The 21,314-nt window shown below is 62.6% G+C and overlaps 2 protein-coding genes across 2 annotated transcripts in view; one reads left to right on the plus strand and one right to left on the minus strand.

Moving 5' to 3' along the window:
• Positions 1–169, plus strand: part of Arhgap8 (Rho GTPase activating protein 8) — a 59,893-nt gene extending 59,724 nt beyond the window's left edge. The window contains exon 11 of the mRNA XM_077109282.1: positions 86–169. Coding sequence (XP_076965397.1) covers positions 86–169 — 84 coding nt within the window. The remainder of the gene's footprint in view (positions 1–85) is intronic.
• Positions 170–767: 598 nt separating this feature from the next.
• Positions 768–21,314, minus strand: part of Phf21b (PHD finger protein 21B) — a 60,472-nt gene continuing 39,925 nt past the window's right edge. Inside the window, exons 3-8 of the mRNA XM_077109283.1 lie at positions 11,779–11,871; positions 9,216–9,566; positions 7,305–7,445; positions 2,498–2,549; positions 2,118–2,194; positions 768–854 (exon numbers count right to left, since the gene is read on the minus strand). Of these exons, the coding sequence (XP_076965398.1) occupies positions 768–854; positions 2,118–2,194; positions 2,498–2,549; positions 7,305–7,445; positions 9,216–9,566; positions 11,779–11,871 (801 nt within the window). The remainder of the gene's footprint in view (positions 855–2,117; positions 2,195–2,497; positions 2,550–7,304; positions 7,446–9,215; positions 9,567–11,778; positions 11,872–21,314) is intronic.

Below are 21,314 nucleotides of genomic sequence, written 5' to 3' on the forward strand. Positions count from 1 at the left end.
TGGGAATTGGGACCGAGGCCTCAGGTCAGGTCCCCGCCATCCCAACCAGGCGCCTTGCTGAAGGCTTGACCCGCCTGTCCTGCAGAGGGAGCCCGCGGCAGAGCCGGGCAGGGGACGAGGCTCCTACACTAGTCTGGACTCTCACTGCCAGCTGCAGGCTGGGGGGTAGGGGTGGGAAGGTGAGGGCTGAGAGCCCCTGGCCCAGCTGGGGGTGTCTGAGCGGCTCTCTCCAGGGCTGTCCAGTTTGTCTGCGGCAGACAGTGCCTGAGCTGGCCACTTGGGCACAGGAGCAGTGTTGGCTTGGGCACAGGCCACAGCAGGTGGTGCCAAGTGGGATGGGTCCCTCCCACATCCTCTCCCACGCAGGTCACAGACCCCTGTGGGGGCGGGGCCTGCCAGGGTGGCCTTTGGCATCACAGGCCCTGGTCCTCTGTCCATCCAACGGCAGGGCAGAGACCTGCATGACCTCAGCTGCTGCCTGTCCCCACTCCTGGGCCTCCTGTGCGGTGAGATGCTGCCTGCCCCATCTGACAGGAGCAACGGCACCTCTGCTGTGCCACTTGCCTGGTGCTCAGGCCAAGGCCACAGAGGAGGATGGGAACTGCCTGGTCCAGCCCCAGGTCCCGCCCTGCCCTGTGCCTGGAGCAGCCGAGAGGCCACAGCCCAGGCTGCCACTCACCTCGCGCTGTGAGGAACAGGGGGTTGTTGAGATAGCTGGAGGCCAGTCTCTTCCTCTGCAGGGACAGAAAACAAAACCCAACACCCCCTCATTTGGAGCCCTCCTGGGCCCGCTGCCCCTGCCCAGGACCCTCCAGGCCCAGCTTTCCACCAGTGGCCCCAGACGCCAGCGGAACCTGGGCCAGAGGCAGACACAGACCAGGGCTGGGGCTGATGGCAGTCAGTGTAAAGGGGGCTTTGCTGAGGCTCTGCCCTGCAGGGGCCGTCACCCTCTGCTCCCGAAGTTGGCTCTCCACCTGCCCCCTGGGCTCTCCCCCGGCTAGCTCTGGGGTCAGGCAGGGCAACGGGGCCTCCTTATGCACAGCCCAAGCCTCCCTACTGTGGAGCCTGCTGTGCGTCCAGAAGGGTGGCCCCGTCCTGGCCTCGGGGTTCTGGCGGGAAGATGGTTCTAGAATTGAGTGACTGGCTCTAAGCTGGTCTCCCTGCCTGGCCAGACCGTGTTCCAAGCCAAGGAGGGGCTGTGGGTGGGCTGCCCGCCTGCTGACTGGCGAAGAGGTTGCACTGGCCGCAGACTTGGGAGTCCAGGCCAAGGCTCTGCACACAGGGCATCAGGTGGTTGTATTGACCAGCAAAGCAAAGGGAAGGGGCCCTGATCACATAGGACTCATGGTCAGTGGCCACTCAGTGGCCTTCTAAAGACAGGCCGCCATGTCTGGGGACAGGGCTTGCCCAGGAGACCCAGAGGAAGTAAGTGGGTTGGAACTGCAGGCTTGGGCATGTCCTGGGAACAGGAGCAGAGGGACGGTGAGGAGGGTGGCAGGGCCAGAACTGACCACTGACCCGGAGAAGAGCCCTCCCTGCAGTTCGAGTCCACAAACGCAGATTCAGGACACGTGGCCAGAGTGGCCCACTCCCTGGAGGGATGCGATGGCTTCTCTTTGCCCTCCCTCTGGACCATGCAGAGCTCCAATCTGGCATATGCCACACACTGGCCTCTGGGGACCTCGCGTCTCTCAGGACACTGGCTTGGACTCTGTGGCTGGCCTTTGGAGACCATGTGGAGACTGGAACCTGAGAATCTGGACTTCAATTCAAACGGGAGGAATCTCATTCTGGACTTGGTTTCTCCCTGGGCCTGTGCCAGGCAGGGGCCAGTGGTCTGGGGGCCTTTGGCCTTCCAAGCCTCTGCACCGCCTCGTCCAGCTGCTGTGGACATTGAGGTCGTGCTGAGTTTGGGGTGGATTTGGAGGAGGGGGCATTTCTTGCCTGGTGTCAGGGCCATGAGTGGGGTCATGAGTGGGCAGGCACGGGACTGGGCTGGCCTCCTGCATCTTTCCCTCAGGTGACTCTGGACCAGGAGTGGAAGGAGTGGGCCACCCTGGTCCTCTAGGAGGGACAGATGGGGGCGGTGGGGAAGGTGGCTGCCCAGGGGTCCCCACCTCGGTCTCCAGGAGGCCGCTGTAGGCTGGGTTGGCTGTACTCCTCCTCTTCCGCTCCTGCCGCTTGCTCTGGATTTCTGGAGGGACAGAGACACAGTGGCCATGGGTCCTCGGTGCCCACCCAACCCTGGGCAGGCTGGCCCCTGCTCTGCAGCTGCTGTCCACCCACACCCACGCCCTGCAGTGGTCTTCACAGGAACAGGAAGTGCCACAGTGGGTCCCCGCAGCTCTGGAGCTTGGGGACTGAGTGCATTTCTCCTCCGCCTCGTCGCTGGGGACAAAGGCCTTCCCTAGAGGGAGGCGCATCCCAAACCCGCTGCTTCCTAGGATGCCCGCCCCGCGCCCCGTTTTGTGGCCAGTCCCCGCCTGCTGCCCCTTACCTTCCAGGTGCTCCGTGGTGACCAGGCCCAGGGCTACCATGAAGGCGACTTTCTGTGGGAAGGAAAGGGGTGACGGGTTAACATGGCCTCCGACCCCCGACCCCGAGCTCCTCCTCCACAGCCGCGCTCCAGATGCCAGGAAAGCTCCCAGGAACCTCCAGGGAACGGGACTCCCGGAGACCACCCAGTGGATTTAGAGGGGCTCTGTGGGGGCAGCGGCGGGCGCGGACCGCATGGCCAGCTCCGAGCACCCACACCGGCTCCGCCGTGGCTCGTCTGCCCTGTGTGTTTGTTATCAATACGCCCAATACCCTTGGCCCCAGTGGCACTGGACACTCCAGCCAGCGCCTGACCAGCTCGCAGAGCGTCTTCCCCGGGCCCTGTCTCAGCCCTGCGTCCCCTCCAGTAAGTGGCGAACTGTCCCTGCGTGTCCTCTGTCTCCTGCACAGGTGCGGACACTCCGCTCATCTGCACGCTCAACACGACAGGACTCTGTCTGACCTGCCCGAGGGGACTTGAGGGGGCAGGTGCAGCGAGGCCCTTGCAGCTGCCCGGCCGTGGGACCACGCCGTGACCAGCAGCGCCTGACACACAGCAGGCGCTCAATACATGCCCCTGACTGAACATGCATCTGTCGCGACAGGACGCGCGTTATGTTCCAGGGTCGTACTTCCATCCTTCGACTTGACTTTGCGGCTGGCTTATTTGTAAGTTCCAGATTCTTCAGAGGCCCAGGCGGTTGTGAGAGGAATCAGGAGCCGTTGCCCTCACCTGTCCAGGCCACCCACGGCAGCGGCCACTGGTTTGGACATGTAATTATTAATAGCGGCCCTGGCTCCTTGACCGCCTGTTTTCTTTTCTTTTTCACTCAGTGCTGGGGATGGAGCCCGGGCCAGCGCTCAGCCACTGGGCCACACCCTGCCTGCCCCAACTTCTAGTCAACGTTCGTCTTCTGTCCCAGGATCCCAGAGGACACTGGGTCATCCCCCTCCCACCTCCAGGCTGGGACAGTTTCTCAGATTTCCTTGTTTTCAGTGACCTGCGTGGTTTTGAGGAGTCGTCAGGCATTTTTCAGGAAGTCCCCGTGGGGATTTTCATGGGGTGCTGGGCTCAGGGGACAGCACAAGGGAGAGAGGCTTTGTATGGAGGGCAGTTGCCCTCACGGGAGACCCGTGGCTGCTGACCCCACCCTGGCCCCTGCCTGAGGCTCTCCGCAGGTGTCTCCCGGCACCTTCCTCTCCCTGCAGGCCAGGGGTTGCTCTGCACAGCACCCCGGTAAGGAGTGGGTCTCCTGCACCCCGGAGGCTGGGCTTTTGTTTGACATGTTAATTTATAAAAATGTCTGTATTTTCCTTTGCAGTCTTTGGATCCTGGCAGGGACTCTGAGGTCATAAAGCAAGTTTTGTTTTGGATTTTGAGACCAGAGTTTCTTTGGCCAAGCTGCTGAGGCTGGCTTTGAGCCTTCCTCCCCCTCAGCCTCCCAAGTTGCTGGGATCACTGGGCCACCACTGCGCCCCACAGTAAGGCCACTTGATTATTTTAGTGCCTGTAGTTTATAGCTACAGTTTTGACCCCTTTGGGATACAGACTGGCACGGAGGGCATTATGCCTGGGTTGCCGGTCTTTTCCCAGATGGCGACCCTGTCCACACTGTCTCCCTGCACGCTGCCTCTCCCCTCTGCTGACTGAGTACTGAACTGTCACGTAGGTCTATCTCTGGGCTGACTTTGTCCTAGCCTCCGCCTCCCCCAGGCCGCTGCTGCGCGTGTGGTCATCAGGCTGCGCAGGGCCTCCAGTCCCTTCTGTGGTCAGACCTCCTGGCCTCGCCCCCCTCTCTAGTTGGTGCAAAATGACCTCTTACTTTTTCATGGAAAGTTGAGAAGTGTCCCTGGTGGCTGAGAACGAGGGGGCACTGGCATATGTACTGGGATGACGTTAAGATCATAAATGACCTAGGACAAGTTCTCATCATCATGTTCCTACCCAAAGCCAGGGTCCCTCTGTCCTTTGTTAAGCTTCAGGGGTTTTGAACTTGGCCTCAGTTGGGTACTGAATATTTTTATTATATTTATTCCTGGGCATTTGATCTTCCTGTTGCTATTATGAAGGGGGCCATGTTCCCCTGGGGCCCAGGGAGGGACAGGTGCGTGAACTGGCTGCCCCGCTGGCATGCAGAGTCCCCGTCTGCGGGGCTTTCTCTACTTCTCTTGGGTCCTGCCCCATCATCTCAGACAGGACCGTCCCCTCCTCCTGTTCTGTGTGGACAGCTCCCTCCCGCACTGCTCCAAGTGGTGCCCGCCTCACTCAGGGCCTCTGCTGGGATGGAGAGCTTGGCCCCCTCCCTGCCTCCCCTCCCTGCCTCCTCCCTCTGCCTCCCAGCCCTGCCTCCTCTTCCTCCTCCCCTCCCTGCCTCCTCCCTGCCTCCTCTCCCTCCTCCCCTCCCTGCCTCCTCCCTCTGCCTCCCAGCCCTGCCTCCTCTCCCTCCTCCCCTCCCTGCCTCCTCCCTCTGCCTCCCAGCCTCCTCCCTCTGCCTCCTCTCCCTCCCCTCCCTGCCTCCCCTCCCTCCTCTCTCTGCCTCCCCTCCCTGCCTCCTCCTTCTCCCTCCTCTCCCTGCCTCCTCCCTCTCCTTCCTCTCCCTGCCTCCCCTCCCTGCCTCCTCCCTCTCCCTCCTCTCCCTGCCTCCTCCCTCTCCCTCCTCTCCCTGCCTCCTCCCTCTCCCTCCTCTCCCTGACTCCTCCCTCTGCCTCCTCCCCTCCCTGCCTCCTCCCCTCCCTCCCCGCCCTGTCTCCTCCATCCTCCTGAGTGTTCTACATGGCACTGGAGTGTGGACTTAGACTGTCCTGACGTCCTGGCCCTGCAGTTTTCCTCAGCATCTGGCTGCGTCTGGGTTCCCCGGGTTGGCACCGGAGCAGTGTCCTATGAAGGCTCATGGAGCAACACCTCCCAAGTTCTAGGTGGACTGATGACATTTTCCGTGCCCTTGACCATGGAGGACAGTCAGGCAGATGGACATCGGCTCTTACCCCTCGTCCCCCACCTCCCTGGAGGGGGCTCAGCTGGTTCTGAGGCCTCTGCGTGGGACAGACAGAAGCCAACCTCGTGCTCATGACCAGACTGGGAGAAGGACAGAGGGACAAGCACACAACTCCTGGAGGAGGGTGGCAGACTGGGCGGGGAGCTGCCCACAGCCGTCCCCAGGGCACTGACTCCGAAATGCCTCTGGGGTGCCGTGGGCAGTGCGGGGCCAGCGCCAGGCCTGGGAAGGCCAGGGGCGGGGTCTCCACGCCACCATCTTCATCTGGAGGAAGGGCTGGGAGGCCCAGCGGGGAGGAGGCCGGCAGCAGTCTGCTCTGCCTGACTGTCCCGCAGTTCCACCTCAGCCCTGCCTGAGTCCCTGCATGACCAGAGGTGGAGGTGGCCTCTCCAGAGCTGCACAGTGGACAACTGTCTCCCGGGTCAGAAGGCCTGGGGGCCACGGCTTGGCTGGTCACTACTCCTGGCCTGTGTCCCCATCTGACAGCAGGCTAACAGCCCCTGGTGCACAGTGGCCCACCGAGGGCTGCCCTGACCGGAGCCCAGCACCTCCCTGGGGCACACAGGTCGTCGCCACCCCATGCTGCTGGGTGGTGGCCATCTGATGTCACCGGCTCCTCGTGTCTGCCGCTGGGTTGAGGGTTCCTGACGTGTCCCTCTGACGGGTCCAGACGTCACTCTGGGTCACGGGCTCCCCCAGGTCCTCCGTTGCCTATCCTGGGCTGCTGCAGCCGTGCCCTGGCGCCCTGGCCCCGCCCGGCAGCCTCATCAACAACGTCGCGCCCGATCAGGGGCCCTGGGCGCCCGCCCGGCTCGTGGGGCTTGGGCTGCTGCTCGGCAGCGAGTGCTCTCAGGGCTCTCCCCACTTCTGGCAAAGCCCCGTCTCTGAAAAGCAGCTGTCAGGGGGGTCTCCGCCCCGACGTGTTGTCCTCAGTTTCTCCTGAGGGGCTCACACCCCTCACACCTGGGTGTCACCAGGTGCAATGACAGAATCAGTGAAAGGCACAGTCGCTGCATGAAGGTCCGAACTGACCACAGAGAGCCCGCCCAGAGAAGCCTCTGGAAGACCCCAGGAGCCCCAAACCTCCAGGAGCCTCGGGTAGCGTGGCAGCCAGCCCCCACCACGCCCAGGAGGGGCTCAGATGCTGCCAGGGCACTGACGGTCTGGCTTGAGACCACCAGGGACGGGGCCACAGGAGATCGGGTCCCACTGAGGCCTCACTGAGCAGCCCACCTCAGGGGCTTTCTGCACCTCGAATCACTCCCCTGCTCAAAGACACTCCATGGCTCCCCAGTACCTGAGGAACAAAGCCCCATCCTGGCAGCCTGCATGCAGGTAATCCAGGACTCAGTCCCGATTGTCCTGAGACCCCAGACTCTCAGCTCTGGTCATGGGCAGAGTAGGCAGGGGCTCTGGGGACAGTGGGTACCTCTCCTGATGATCGGGGGGGGGGGGGGGTTGCCTGGCAACCCAGCATCCTCTAGCCCCCCAGGAAGGGGGCCTCATTCCCCCCGGGAGAGATGAGAAGACGCACGTGATCTGCCTGCAGTCCTGCTGAGCCTGGTGCCGGTGCTTGGGCTGAATCGATGGCACCAGAACCCGTGCCAACCACTGCCCCACACTGCCACACCACCAGCGCATCCCAGGGACCCGAGTCTCCAGTCGGCAGCAGTCCCCTGACCCCCGCACTGGACGGCCCCGCCATGGCAGGTAGGGACCGTCCCCAGGTGATGCTGTCCCCACCGTGGCCAGGCACTCCCAGGGCGGTCCTACCTCGGGGCTCTCCTGGCTGGGGGGCGGGTCCTCCTTCTTCTTCCTGGTGGCCTGAGCTCCCTGAGATGGCTCCTCTGTAGGCGGCCGCGGCTCTGCCGAGCTCTCGGGCTGCGACTGCACTTGAGGCTGAATAATAATGACCTACAAGACGTGGGCAGGGGTGAGGGGTGAGGGGCACGGAGGGGGGAGGAGCTTCAGGGGGAGGGGGCGGAGGGCCCAGGGGCAACCTGAAGGGCAGGTCACAGAGGAGGAAGGGTCTGCACCCACCCTGAGCTGGGCCTGCACCTCTGACGGAGCTTCCCCTGAGCACCAGAGTCCTGCAGGAGAAGTGCCGGACCTGAAGCAGGAGGTGCCAGGTTCGAACCCTGTCCCACCATTTCCTGGCTGTGGGGCCCTTGGGAGGTCACTGTGCCTCTCTGAGCCTCCTGTGGGTGGGCCCTGGCAATGCCTACCTCAGGGTGGGCTGTGAGGACTCAGGCCACAGGACTCCAGGGAGGGTGGTCTCCATCCCTAGCTCAAATGCCCATGCATGGAGGCCCGGAGGATCTCCCTCCTCCCTCGACCCTCCTCAGACCTCTGCCCCTGGGGGCTGGGGAAGGGGGAGCGGGGTCAGCACTGCCCGGGCAACAGGCCGGCCAGCCTTGGGCAGGACTCGGCCTCCTGCCTTGCTGCTATTTTGTTTACTTTGGCCAGGGCCTGGGAGCTCGCTGTCTGCGGTGGCTCCCGGGTCAGGGAAGAGGAATTCAGCAGGCCCGCCCCCCAGGGTCCGGCTCAGCCGGAATCACTCGAATTGCTTTGGCTTTTATTTCCCTGAGAACACGGTGACTCTCAGGAGTCTGGCTCCTGAGCAGGAAGAGGAATGTATTCTGTTTCCTGCTGGCTCAGGGGAAGCTCTCTGTTCTACGCCTCAATTTTTTAAAACCCCAAATTTCCTGTATAGGGGGAAAACGCCTCATTTTATGTTCAAGGGAAGGCAAATATTAAACTCTCCTGCAGGAAAGAGAGACTGCTGTGAAGCGGCCCCGAGGAGGGCACAGGACGACGCTCGGCTCAGTGGTCAGGGGACGCGGAGTCAACCGCGAGGCCTGAGAGCCGACTAAAGGGGCGGAAGGCGTTCAGCCCAGCGCTCACGTCGGCGGGCCGCAGCGAAACAGAGGCGGCAGGGAACGTCCACCAGGCAGCCGTCTGCATGGGAGACACTAGGGGACACCTGGGGATACCAGCCGTCCACAGCAACCACCACTCCAGGCTCTGAGGGTCCTGCCAGCCGGGGGAGGGCCCAGAACAGAATGAGCTCTGAAATGGACGCAGGCACCGACAGGGTCCCCAGGCCACATGGCACCAACTCACGTGGGGGACGCCACGGGCATCAGCCCTGAGCCAGAGGCACAGCCTGGCAAAGGGATCGGAGGCCAAGAGGCCAGAGGCCTCCAACAGCATGGCCACTAAGGAGCTCCGAGGGGAACCGGGAGAGGACATCAAGTTCAGCTTTAAACCCGGGTGAGAAGCCACAGGAGATGTCCTGCCGAGGCCCCAGGGTGTGGAAAGCAGGACGGGCAGTATCCCGGGTTCCATCAGTGGTTCCCATGAACCCAGAGACTGCCACGTGGGCCAGTGGCTCTCGGCCCTGGTCGACCCACGCAGCCCCACTTCCTTCCTCCGCCCCCTTGGCTGGTCCACGGCCTGTCGAGTGGGCCTCCTCCTGCCACCACACCTGGTCACTCTGGCCCTGTGTCCCCTGTGTGACGTCACCTCCCTGCACCCACACACCCTCCACACACATCCATTCATCTGCTGGCCACCTGGCCACCCGCCAGCCAGTCCCTCCTGCCTGGGGCCTTCTGCGTGTGGCCACGTGGCTTGTCCCCAGGCCTCGTAAGTGGGCAGGTCCCCGGCCTGGGGGGCACTCACCTTGCTGTCGGCACTGATGAGGAGGGGCTGCACCTGGAGGCTCTCGCTGACCACGGGCACGGCGGTGCTGGGGGCGATGGCGGCAGCATTGCTGGGGGAGGTGGAGATGATGGCATAGGCCACCCCAGCGCTGCTCAGGGGCGAGGCGATGGCAGTGGGCTCGGCGAGGGCCTGGGGCTGGCCGCCGGGCGTTGGCACATGGCTGACGGTGTTGTTGGCGGTGGGGAGGGCTGGGCTAGGGTTCTTGATGCTGACCACAGTGGCCTTCTGGAATGTTGGGGGCTGCTTGGGTGGCCGGTCCCTGCCCGGGGTGACGGGGAGGCTGTCTGGAATCAGAGTCTTTGGCCTAACCTGGGAGAGAGGGACAAGTGCACGGTCAGACAGACAGATGGACATAGCAGGTGATGAAGGCCCAGCAGTAGTCAGCAGCCCTGGCTTTGAGATGTCCCAGGTTGGAGGGGAGCGGAGGCCATTGGAACTGCCTGGGACCTGCCCAGGGTCTCTCGGAGGATGAGACCGCAGCCCTGAGGCTCCTGGTGCTCTCTGTCCACCATTGCCTTGACTGGGCAGGCAGTGACCACAGAGGGAGCTGCTCTGGCCCAGCAGGCTCCTTCCAGCCCAACGAGCGAACGCTGAGGATAGGGAGGAGGGAGTGGGAAGCGGGAGAGCAGGTGCAGGTGGCTCCAGGCCGCCAGGTCCCCTCTGGTTGGGAGCAGGCCTGCAACTGTGCCCTCCAGCTCTGCTTCTCAGCCGGGTGACTCTGCTGGGCTCCTCTGGGGCCATTGAACTGTGCCACTAACTGGCACCTTGGTCACCCTGAGTAGTCTGGGGACAGGAGAGATGATGGCGAGCGGCAGGCGCCTGCCACGTGGCCCAGGGCAAGGCTCCTGTCAGGTCCTCTGCAGCCATCCTGGGTCCTCCTGGACCTGGGTGGATTAGGGGACACCCAATGTCCCTGGGTTGAGTCCCTTCCCTGTGACTTGGAGTAGTGAGAGGATGTACACACGTGACAGCTGTCACCAGCCTCCGTCACCTGCCCTCCCACCAACAGCCCCCAGCAGGGATCTGAACCCTCTCCTTGTCCCACAGCCGAGGTGGCCCCAGCCCTAGGAGGTCCACTGGGACCACCTCCTTGGAGACGCAGAGGAGGGGCCTGCAGCAGGGATGTGACCTGTCCATCGTGACTGAGCCCCGACAGCCAGGCCACAGCAGGTGTCTGTCCACTCCCAGGGGAGGAGGCCGAGGCACAGACGGGGAGACAGACGGGGGAGCCGGGCCTGGGGGACATCCACATGTGGTGCTGTCACACTGGGCAGTGCAACCTGAGCCCAGGACAGGGGCCTGGGCAGCATGAGAGAAGGCCACAGCATGGTGCTGGCCCTCGGACTCCCCTCGCCTGCCTCTAGGGACACATGGAGGAAGAGTCAGGGCAGCTCCTGCACAGCCCTGGACCTGGGGCCAGGTCACCAAGGTGCGGCTGGTCAGGTGGGCATCGTGTCTGTGCCTCTCAGTGTCCTCAGTCTGGTGGCCCTGCTGTTCCCTGCCTTGGTGGGTCCTCAGTCAACCAGACCTCCCCACCCCGCTGCACGAGGGGCTCCGCCAGGGCCGGGCAGCGTGTCAGCCTGGGTTTGAGGCCTTCGGGGCCGACTTTCACAGGGAAGGGGGTGCTCACAGTGACAGCCCCCAGGAGAACAGCCCCACCTTCACCAGACCTGTCCCCCATCCCAACCTCCCTCGCTGCAGAGCCTCGCGTAGCTCCCCAGTGTCGACAGGCACTGTGGGGACGGGCCGTGGCCCCACCCCAAGCCTCCCAATGGCCCGTTAGCCTCTCCCTCCGGCTCACTCCAGCCTCCCCTCTCAGGGCCAGGAAGACGGAGTCTGGCCTCTCCAGCACCCGGCCTCAGTCCCTCACCTGCGTCTCCTGGGTGCTCTCTCTCTGGGACCTGCCTCCCCCTCCCCCTGGCCCTGCAGCACCTCCCACCCTGAGGCCTGGCTCAAACCCCGCCCAGGGAGCCCTCCTGATGTCCTGGTGGGCACAGGCCACCTCAGGGCTCCAGCTCTGTGCGTCTTCCCTACCAGGTTGGTCACCCTGGTCCAGGGGCCTGTTCTCCTGAGACCCTGAGCCTCTCGGGGGCAGGGCCCCGTGGGCCAGCACAGGTGGGCACGCAGGGAGCGTTGCCATGGGGATGAGAGCCCAGGGCAGCTGCCCCTCTGCCTCCTGGAGCCCAGGACGGGCAGGGGCTGGGGTCACCTCTGCAGCCCACGGCCCCTGGGTGTGGTGTATTCAGCAAGTGCTCAGCCACACGGGGGCAGGTTTGATGATGCTTCCCAAACTCCTCTGATGGCCACCTGGACATTCTCTAGGCCACCTGGTCTGGCCTGGCTTCTCCTATTGGACTCTGAAAAACTGGCCCACAATGTGAAGACCTGGTCCCAAGTGTCCTCTAACCAACAGGCAGGGGAGGCGGAGGGGCCACCAGAGGGAGGGACCCAGATAGCAGTGCTCAGGGTCTGGGGACTGGGGCAGTGGGACAGCCCGCAGGCCAGGCCCCGGGGTGCTTACCTGAGGTAGCACTGCCGCTCCCTGCCCCGCCAACCTCTGCAGGGAGCTGACCTGAGGACCCGAGACAGGCACTGCAGTGATGGTTCCCAAAGCCTGCAAGAGAGAGGGCGTGGGCAGCGCAGGGCGAGCCCACCAGGCCCCCCCGGCCCCCCCAGCCCGCCCGGGGACACTCCGGCAGCAGAACCTGCTCTTCCTTTTCTTTTCCTTTTTTAAAAATTTATAATCACAAAAGCCATCCAACTTCATTCAAGAAATATTGGAAAACGGAGAAAGGAAAAGACCAGCCCAGGAAACACCACCCAGCCCTAGGTACACATCCGCCCATGGCAGGGGACGACCTGGTGGGCTGTGACACCTCTCCCCGCCCATCGCAGCCAAGGGCACAGGATGGCAACAGCAGCAGAGTGGACATCGGGGTGGGCAAATCAGAGAGGAAGGCCGGGTGGGCGGATTAGCCAACAGCAGGTGACACTGGACAGAGATCTTCCAAGTACTGCAGGGGAATTTAAAGACCCGAGTAAAGGAAGATACACCCTGACCACGGACCAGAGGTGACCGTTAAGGCGTCAGCTCTCCCCAACAGGTCAGCAGAACTAATAGGACCCTGATCAGAATCTCAACAGGCCTTTTTTTGGGTAGAAATCAATGCGATGACTTGAAAATACACATGGAATTATTTTAAACAATTCCAAAACAAATGAAAACCACCAAGAGAAGGACTACGCGTTGGCTGAGACCTCCAGGCAGCTAGACTGCAGGTGGAGCCAGCGTTCAGGTGGACAAGAACGAGACGCCCAGACGCATCCACGCCCCGTGAATTCACTTACTGAAAAGGTGGCCAAGACAATGAGCTTAGTGTTAGAATAAAGAGCACACTAAAAACGAAAAAGAACCCACTCACCCCCAGACCATGTCTGAAAACCACACAAAACTGTTCAGAGACCTCAATATAAAGACGAAAACTAGAGACTTCCAGAAGGAAATAAGAGGAGCCCTTGGGACTTGGGTGAAGCACAGAGGTTCACATACAGTGGGAGAAGCAGAGTTCACAGAAGACACAATAAAGCAAACTTCAAAACTCCTGAAGGTGGAAAGTGTATTGCAAACTCAAGCCCCACACGGGGGAGCACCCACCTGACCAGGCAAGTCACCTGCTGGACCAGGATGTCCCGAGACCCCTCAAACTCAACGATCTAAACAACCCAATTAACAGACGAGCCAAAGACCTGAGCAGAACTTCACTGAGGAAGACAGCCTGGTGGGAAATCAGCAGATGAAACGACCCCGAGCATCGTTACCAGGGAAATGCGTTTCCCTTTCCTGATCTAATCCCCCACCATGAGGCCATCACGCACGCCTGTTCACACGGCTGAAAGAAGAGTCCAACCAAGCGGAGCGCTGGCGAGGCACAGGGCAGCCGCGCTCACGTCCACCCCTGGGCCACGCACGCCTCCCGTCACCTTTCAGACCATCCAGCAGTTTCTCACAGTTGGACGCCCACTGCTATGGGCTGAACATTTGCCCCGGCTCCTGTGGGGACCCCAGTCCCCGTGTGAGGCCGGGGAGCCAGGGCCTCTGGGAGGCGATTAGCACAGGTGCCTCCGCAGGTGCAGAGCTGCTCTCTCTGCCTCCTCGTCTCTTCCACCGAGGACACACAAAGGTGTCCACCGAGGACACACAAAGCCGGGAAGAGCCCTCAAAGGGACCTGATGAGCTGGTACCTTGAGCTCACATTCTGGCTTTGGAACCGGGAGGAAGTCCATGACAGACATTCGCTGCGCAGTGCCTGGACAGCAGCCTGAATGGACATGGCATGTCCCAAGGCTCAGTCCCTCCATTCCTAGCAGGGCTAGGGCATCAGGGAGGGCTATGGCCCCACCCAATGCCACTCGAAGGCCCTCTGTGAGGGAACAGGAGCCATCTTGCAGTTACAGGGAAGAAACCAGGTGACCTCAAGGGGGAGCCAAGCCCCTAGAGGGCATGTCCTGATGGTGGCGGGTGAACCTCAGGTTGACTTGTTGCTAGTTAACGAATCAGTACTGCAGGGTGCTCCTCCTGTGCATTTTGCAGGGAGAGGAAGGAAATTGATCCAATATAGCTGTCAATCAAGGTGCCAATCAAACCCAGATTCACAGGGGAGAAGGGGAAGAACTAGCACAGCTCAATAAAAGCAAGGTCCCCTGTGTAGACGGGTTCTTGAGCTGCTTCACAGCCGCTCTGCTCTCCGCACCTGTCCACCCGGGGACCTGTGAAGGAGGGTTTGACAAAGCAGCTGTGTTTGCTACGCCTGAGCCAGAGACAGTGCACGCGAGCCCCGGCAGGCGCACCGAGGACAGACCATGCTTGTCCCTAGGGTGGAGAGCGCTCGGCAGTGACCAGAGCATCATGGTGAATCACAGAATCATGCCAGGCTCCAGGGCCAGGGTACAGCCCCATGGAGGAGCACTGGCCTGGCCCGTCACCGGGCCCCACCCCAGCACAGGAGAAAGAGAAACGAAAAACAAGGGAGGGAGGGAGGGAGGGAGGTTGATCCCCCAAAGGGAGATACAGTATGATGTCATTCATCCAAAATTCTGAAGAATACAGTCCAAAGTGATAGGAAACAGTTCAAAGGTCTGTGGAGGACAGAGGGAGCTGGGGGAGGGACGGAGTCCAAGAGCAGGAGGGGGCTCTGGTGTGAAGGGCATTTCCACACGTGCCACCGTGTGCATGGCCCACAGGTCACTACGTCCAGCTTCCAGGCTCGCTCCGTGTCAGCTAGCTCTCGGCTGCCGAGATAAGGGTGACCACCTGCATGGGACGAAGGGTTTATTCTGGCTCCCCGTTTCAGAGGCTTCAGTCCATGGTCACTCAGCCGGGGGCAGCCCAGGAGCTGTGGCAGAAGCCCGTGGCAGGGGAGGGCAGTTCAACTCGGGCACCCGGGAGATGAGGAGAGAGGTGTTGGGGGTCCCAGGATCCTCCTTAAGGCCCGCCCAGGACCTAGCCCCTCCATTGGGCCCCACCTCCCAGTGGCACCACAGGCTGGGACTAGGCCTTCAACCCACGGGCTCTGGGGGGATTCAAGACCCAAACCCCAGCACCAACTGTCAAGACCCGCGGTGTCGATCACGCCTCCACAAAGCTGCGAGAAATGCGTTCACGTCCTCCCACCCAGTATTTCTGCACGTCCAGGAGGAACATCACCAATGCCCCAGTGACAGAGCAGAGGGTCTCAGCCGCAGAGCCCCTTCTCCAGAGGAGGATGGGTGCTGCCCGCCCCTGCCCGCTGGACAGATCCTGCAAGCTGGCCACCTGCCTGTGACTCCAAGCCCTCCACACTGACTGGAAACGCACCAGGGAGGGGAGCTCAGTGTGCAACTCAGAGAACACCCCAAAGGGCCGGCCGCAGAGGGGCGTCGCAGGCGGGGCGGCTTAGGTTCCTCACGGGAGGTGCGGGCAGGAGAACAGCTCGGTCACCTCAGCCCTGCCCACACTCTCGCTTAGAAGAGGTGGGGCTGCGGGAGGCGTCTCCTTGGTACCGTGGACACTGTCCCCACTGAGTCCCCCTCTTCCACAAGGCCACGTGTGCACAGCCCCTGCCTGCTGGCCCTGGCCTGCCTGCTGACACAGCCCCAGGGGGTGGGGGGCAGGCAGGAGGGGACATCTGACTGACGAGCTTCCAGGGGAATCTACCCACCTGGGAACGGCAGGCCTGGGGGAGGCCGCTGCCCCAGCATGTCCCGCAGAGCCCAGGCCCACTCGGCTCCTCACGCCGGTGCTTTCCTGGAGGGGCCTCCCCAGGAGCAGGCACAAGAGCAGGGTTCCCTCAGGGCCAGGCCAGGAGACCTCCCTGCAGCCAGACGGCAGGCAGGAGATGGGCCTCCTTCCAGTCCAGCCCACCAGGGTCGAGGCCAGGCGTGCCGGCCTTCTGCAAGCTCTCCGTGTGCTCCGCCGCTCTGCCCACGGGGCTCCTGGGCTGTGTGGGTGACAGTCGCCCTGCCTCTGGTTCTGGTGTCACTGCACCAGCTCTGAGTTTCCAGGGGTTCTGCTCCTCTGGGGACTTCCTGCCTCTGCACCCGTGTGTCCTGCGAGTGCCAGTGTCCACGGCTCTGAGCCTTCGCGTCTGGTCAGGACTAGAGACTGCAGATTTGGGACACTGGAGAGTCCTGTCCATCCACCTTGGGGATTTTCACTCAGGCAGGGGAAGGGGCAGGAAGCAGGAGGGGGACAGCAGGCAGAGACGGCTTGGACCTGTGCTCAACACTGGGTTCCCAGGGGAGAAACAGCCTGCCACGGGGCAGTGCCACGCACCCGCAGGTCCCCAGAGCCCACAGTGCCACCCGGGCCACCAACGCACCCGTGGACCCTGCAACCAAGGAAGCGCCTGACGTCCACCAGCCCACAGCTGAATCCGAATCCCGGCCCAGGGTTTGGCGTCCTGCAGCTCTTTAGGAAGCCCCAGGTCCCCCAAGCCAGACCCTTGGGAAACCCGCCAGGCCCAGGGCCCCGAGCACCGAGACGTGAGGACCCGAGTCCCAGCACCTGGTCCCTGTGGTTCTGGGAGAAATTTGTGACAAACAGGGCTGCCGGGCAGGGTCCCTCCACCTCGCCCAGTCGGCGGGCTCCCTTCCCGAGCACCCCAACCACGCTCCCCGGCCGCTTCCCTCTCCACACTGAACTGGCTTCTGGGCGCCCTCTGCCCGCTCTCTGCTCCAACCCCAAGTGCGCTCTTTCACGTCCTTGGAACCCTCTGCTTAACCAGCAAAGACGCTGACCTGGCAGGGCGGCCTGCCCAGCGCTGGAGCTCACCCCCTCGGCAGGCGCCCACCTCACAGGCTGTCCCGCCAGCCCAGGTCAGTTATGGCTGTACGTTTGTCAAGATGAATGAGCTCCCGTGACGGCCTCTACAGCTCCAGCATTTTAATATGAAAAAGAGGCCCATAAAGGTCAGATAGTTTCCCATTTGTCCTGCATTAGCTGAGTCATGTGGGTAAGCCCAGATGGGTGGGGACAGGCGGACAAGGCAGGTGTCAGAGCAGACCGTGGTCTGCAGAAGCTGCAAGTGGCTTGGGAACGTCTGTGAATGTTTCCGGTGCCCCGGGGGCTCGGCCAGAAGCTGTGGCGGGAACGAGTGGGCGCAGATTCTGACTCTGACAGGAACCAGGTGAGACCACATGGTGCTTCTCAGTGCTACCTGCAGGCACACGAGGATTCAAGGGGTGGCATCCAGAGCCAGGACAGTGCCATAGAGGACCTTGAGTCTTGGGTTGAGGGACAGGGTCGGAGCTCCCCAGGCTGGAACGGGGTAGTGTGGCAGTGCCACAGGGAGAGAGTGGGGCAGTGAGGAAGGTCCAACCTGGGGCCTGATCAGGGCACACACCAAAGGCGGACGGCACAGCCCTGGGTCAGCCCATGCAGGTGGCCCCCAAGGTCCACATGTTAAAGACTTGTTCCCCGGGTGATGCTACCGGGAGGTGCTACCGGGAGGTGCTGGGATCTCCAGAGAGGGCCTGCTGAAGGTCTCTGCATCCCTGGGGGGGGGGAGGCGAAGGGATTGTGGGACCCCAGTCTCCTCTTCTTGCCCCTTGCTTTAGCCCACCGGCTCGCTCGGTGACAGCTGGCTCTGGTGCGCTCCCCTTCGTTGCCACCCAGCACCCCATCAGGGTCCCAGAGTCATCCCGGATGGAGCCTCTAGAACCGGGAGCGACACAGACCCTTCGTCTTAGACGACATGGCAGGTGTGACCTTACAGCCACCTGAAGCCGGCGGCACGCGACCTTCCTCTTGGCTTGTGCCTTCCCACATGCGTGTTCCGGTCTCATGCTGTGGCCACTGTCGTCCTGGTCACCGGCCCTGCAGCCCACGCAACCCTCCTCTCCCAGGGGCCAGCAGCAGACCCACTGCCACCCTGCCCCTCTGGCTGCTCCAGGGAGGCCATGCTCCGCCTCCCCTGCCCTGATGGCCCTCCCGAGGGCTCCCCACGCCCCACCTGGTGGGCTTTCCAGAGCTCTGGATGCCACGGTGAGTCCCCTGCTGTCACCAGCATATACCACTCGCGGTGGCTGCTGGCTCTCCTGGCTGCTCCCACCCCAGCCCAACTCCAGGCAGGTGCCGCCTCTCCGACCCTGTCCCTCATCCCAAGACTCAGGGTCCTCTATGGCACTGTCCACTCCCCTGCAGGACGGGGGCTCCTGACGCTGCCATCCGACGAGGGGCCTGGCTCCCCCAGGCTCCGCAGATGCCCAGACAGCTACGGGCAGGGGAATAGGACACTTTCCATTAACAAACATGGTCACCAGACCCTCGCTGCCCGAGGAGGCTGCCAGACACCACCCTGCAGGTGGTCATGGTCAGGCAGGGGACACAGGCTGGAGCCCCACCTGGGATACCCTTCTCCAGAGCTTTCTGCACTTGGGGACAATTCCCTGCAGCCCGACTTCCTTGTAGGAAGAGGAAAAAAACCTTGATCCTGAGCACCCCCTATTCCAGAATATTCCACTGACCACAACTAACCTGGCCTGGGAGGTGGCAATAGGCAGAGGACACTGGGGTCTAGCTAAGGCACCTTGGTCGCAGGACACTCACTGGGTGGGGCTCCCAGGACACAGGGACACAGCCCCCGAGTGCTTGCTTCTGCATCCCCGTGCCACAGGGGACGGTGCCTGCTGAGCTCACAGGGCCAGGGCTCTGGCCCCCACACCCCCGGGGCACTGCCGTCACCAGGCCGGGTAAGGGAAGTGAGGAAGCAGCCCCAGGGGAAGTGGCCCCCGCTGCCCGCGGGTGGTGTGCACAAGGGCGCTGGCTGCTTCTGGGTTGCAATTTTCCTTGCATCTTTACAGAACCGCCGCGATGTGGGCAAAGATAACAAGCCAGCCGCGCGTCAATAACCACTGATAAATATTAATACAACATAAGCACCACGCTGACCGCCACGTGAAACCAGTTTATTATTCACAGATGAAACCCAACGCTGCCTTTATCACCGTCAGGAACGAAGAAGCCCGCGCCCTGCGCTGCTGTGCTAGCGCAAGGTGGCTGGGCCTGGCCTCTGCACCCTGGTCGGTCAGCGTGCCCACTCCTACGACCGCAAGCTCCCGCCAACCGAGCTGGAGTCCTCCTGACGGCCCAGGGAAATGCCTGTCAGCCCGACTAGCTGGCTGCCTGCCTCCTCCAGCCACGGTTCACAGCCATGCAGGACACAGCCACAGCACAGGTGGGCCAGCAGTGGACAGGCCACAGAGCTGCCTGTGCTCAGTCCCTCCGAGCTCATCTCCAAGCAGGGGAGCGAGCACTGCCTTTCCCACTGGAAGGGTGGGAAGCACCTGGCGCAGAGGCTGTGAAGAGCTGCCCTTAGTGCCAGGCCGGGTGGCCACGCCTGTGATCCCAGCGTTCAGGAGGCTGAGGCAGGAGGGTTGCAAGTTCAAAGCCAGCCTCAGCAGCTTAGCAAGGCCCTGATCAACTTAGCAAGACCCTGTCTCAAGATGAAAAATAAAAAAGCGCTGAAGATGTGGCTTAGTAGTCAAGTGCCGGCGGGTTCAACCCCAGCACCAACAAAACAAAACAAAAACGGCCCTTAGCAATGGCGAGAGCCATTGGATGGACCCCTGCCTGAGGCCTGAGCCCCTCCACAGACAAATGCGCACCATGAACCGGAACACAAGGGACTGCCCTCACCAGGCCTGACACCACCCCCAGGGTCAGCAGGACCATGCCTGGTGTGGGGCAGAGCCAAAGTACAAAGGGCACCTTCTGCTTCTGGAACATTCTAGCCCTTCAAAGAGATGATCAGAAGCAGCTGACAAACATCCACGTTGCTTGGGGGCAGAGGCGGGTTTATAACAGCACCCTCTGCACATTTTAGAATCAAACAACAAGCACAGAAGGCGGCAGAGAGGCTGGGTCAGGTGGTGCGCACCTAGAATCCCACGGACTCAGGAGGCTGAGGCAGGGGGATCACAGCCTTGGCAATTTAGTGAGACCACATCTCAAATAAACAAGAGCCTGGGGATGCAGCTCAGAGTGAAGCAGCCCTGGGTTTGCCCAGTACCAAAAAGGAAAAGAGAACAGAGAGGCGGCTCTGTGGAGAGCAGGGAGCTCAGGCCTCCTGGAGGCGGGGTCTGCACCGACCTTCCAGCTAGCCCAGATGGTCCCAAGTGGGCAGACAGGGACCGGCATGGGGACCATGATGGCATGGGGACCTCGGATGCCGTCGTCAAGAGGGAGTCATTTCTATGGCGGAGACCCTGGGGGCTGATGCGCGGCCCCTGGGACCGCGAGGAGCCCGGCCAGCCTAGGCAGGGGCCTGATTGACCACTGCAGACGCCCTGACCGGGCTGCTCTGCATCCCGAGGTGCCAGAAACGCGAGTCGGGCTCTGTGGACCCCGGAAGCCCCTCCAGCGCCCCGGGAGTCGCAAAGGGGCTTACTTAACTCGACAGGATGTGATTTTATGCTGTTTAGTAGGAAACACACTCTAAGTGGCGCATGCACCAAGGAGCAGGCTGTGACCCCAAGGGGGAGCAGAAACACAGCCACAGGGTCTGGCAGCCACAGGGGTGGGCGGGGTGTTCTGGAAACTTCCACACGGAAGTGGCAATCTCTGAAGTCACAAGGGCTCTGTGGCCGAGGGTGCCCTCAAGAGCAGCTAAAACGGCTGCGTCCACCTCACCTCCGTTGGAAAACGCGTCTCTGGAGGGGAACTGGCTCGAGGGCCCGGGGCCCGGGGCCCGGCAGGACCCTCCTGCCCAGTCCTGCCCACAGAAGGAAGTGCCTCATTCCTGTCCATGGACCACAACTGGCACAACTGCTGGCCAGCGTCCCAACCTGCAGGGCCAGCCTAGGGCAGCAAGCTGCCCTGTCCCCCAGGGGGACAGGGACACTGCAGGGACCGCTCAGGGGCTGGAGGCCTGGAACCTCTGCTGGGAGGGCTGGGGCTGGCTCCCTTCCTCCTGTTTCCTGGACCCTGCAGCAGACCCAATCCTGAAGAGGGGGAGGGGGTCCCCTGCCCCAGGGAGGAGAGCGGCTGCCTCCCGGAGCCCAGGACAACACGAGTGACGGGCACGTGGCTGTCTGCCTTGCCCGTGTCCCCCACCCTCAAGGACTCCGGCGCGTCACAACCCTCCTTGGCCGGACACCCTGGAGCCCACCTGGGCCCTTGGCTCTGGAGAGGCTGCGCCGCCAGGTGAGTGTCCTCGAAGCACACCAGAGCAGCGGCGAGGCCGGGGACAGCGGTGCTCCCGACAGCCTCCCGACCCCCGACCTCGGCACCCTGAGGGCACCCTGAGACCTCATTTCCACCTGTTTGGCGACACATGCTCCCCAGTCCTCTTCCCATCACCCCCAGCCTCTGCTGCCCCAGAGCTAATTTAGGGGACACTGCCTGTGCCCGTGCCTCGGGAGCCCTGGCTGGAGGTCACTGGGAGCAGGCCAGGCGCGGCAGGACCTGCTGACCCCAGCAAGAGCCTTGGTGGACCTGCGTTGCCCCCCACCCCGCCCCAGGTTGCTGGAAGGCTCTGTTTGTCTGGGCTCTCATAACTTGGGTGCAGACGTTTGTCTGTT

Source organism: Callospermophilus lateralis, chromosome 4 (genome assembly GCF_048772815.1).
Source record: "Callospermophilus lateralis isolate mCalLat2 chromosome 4, mCalLat2.hap1, whole genome shotgun sequence".
Lineage (NCBI taxonomy): Eukaryota > Metazoa > Chordata > Mammalia > Rodentia > Sciuridae > Callospermophilus > Callospermophilus lateralis.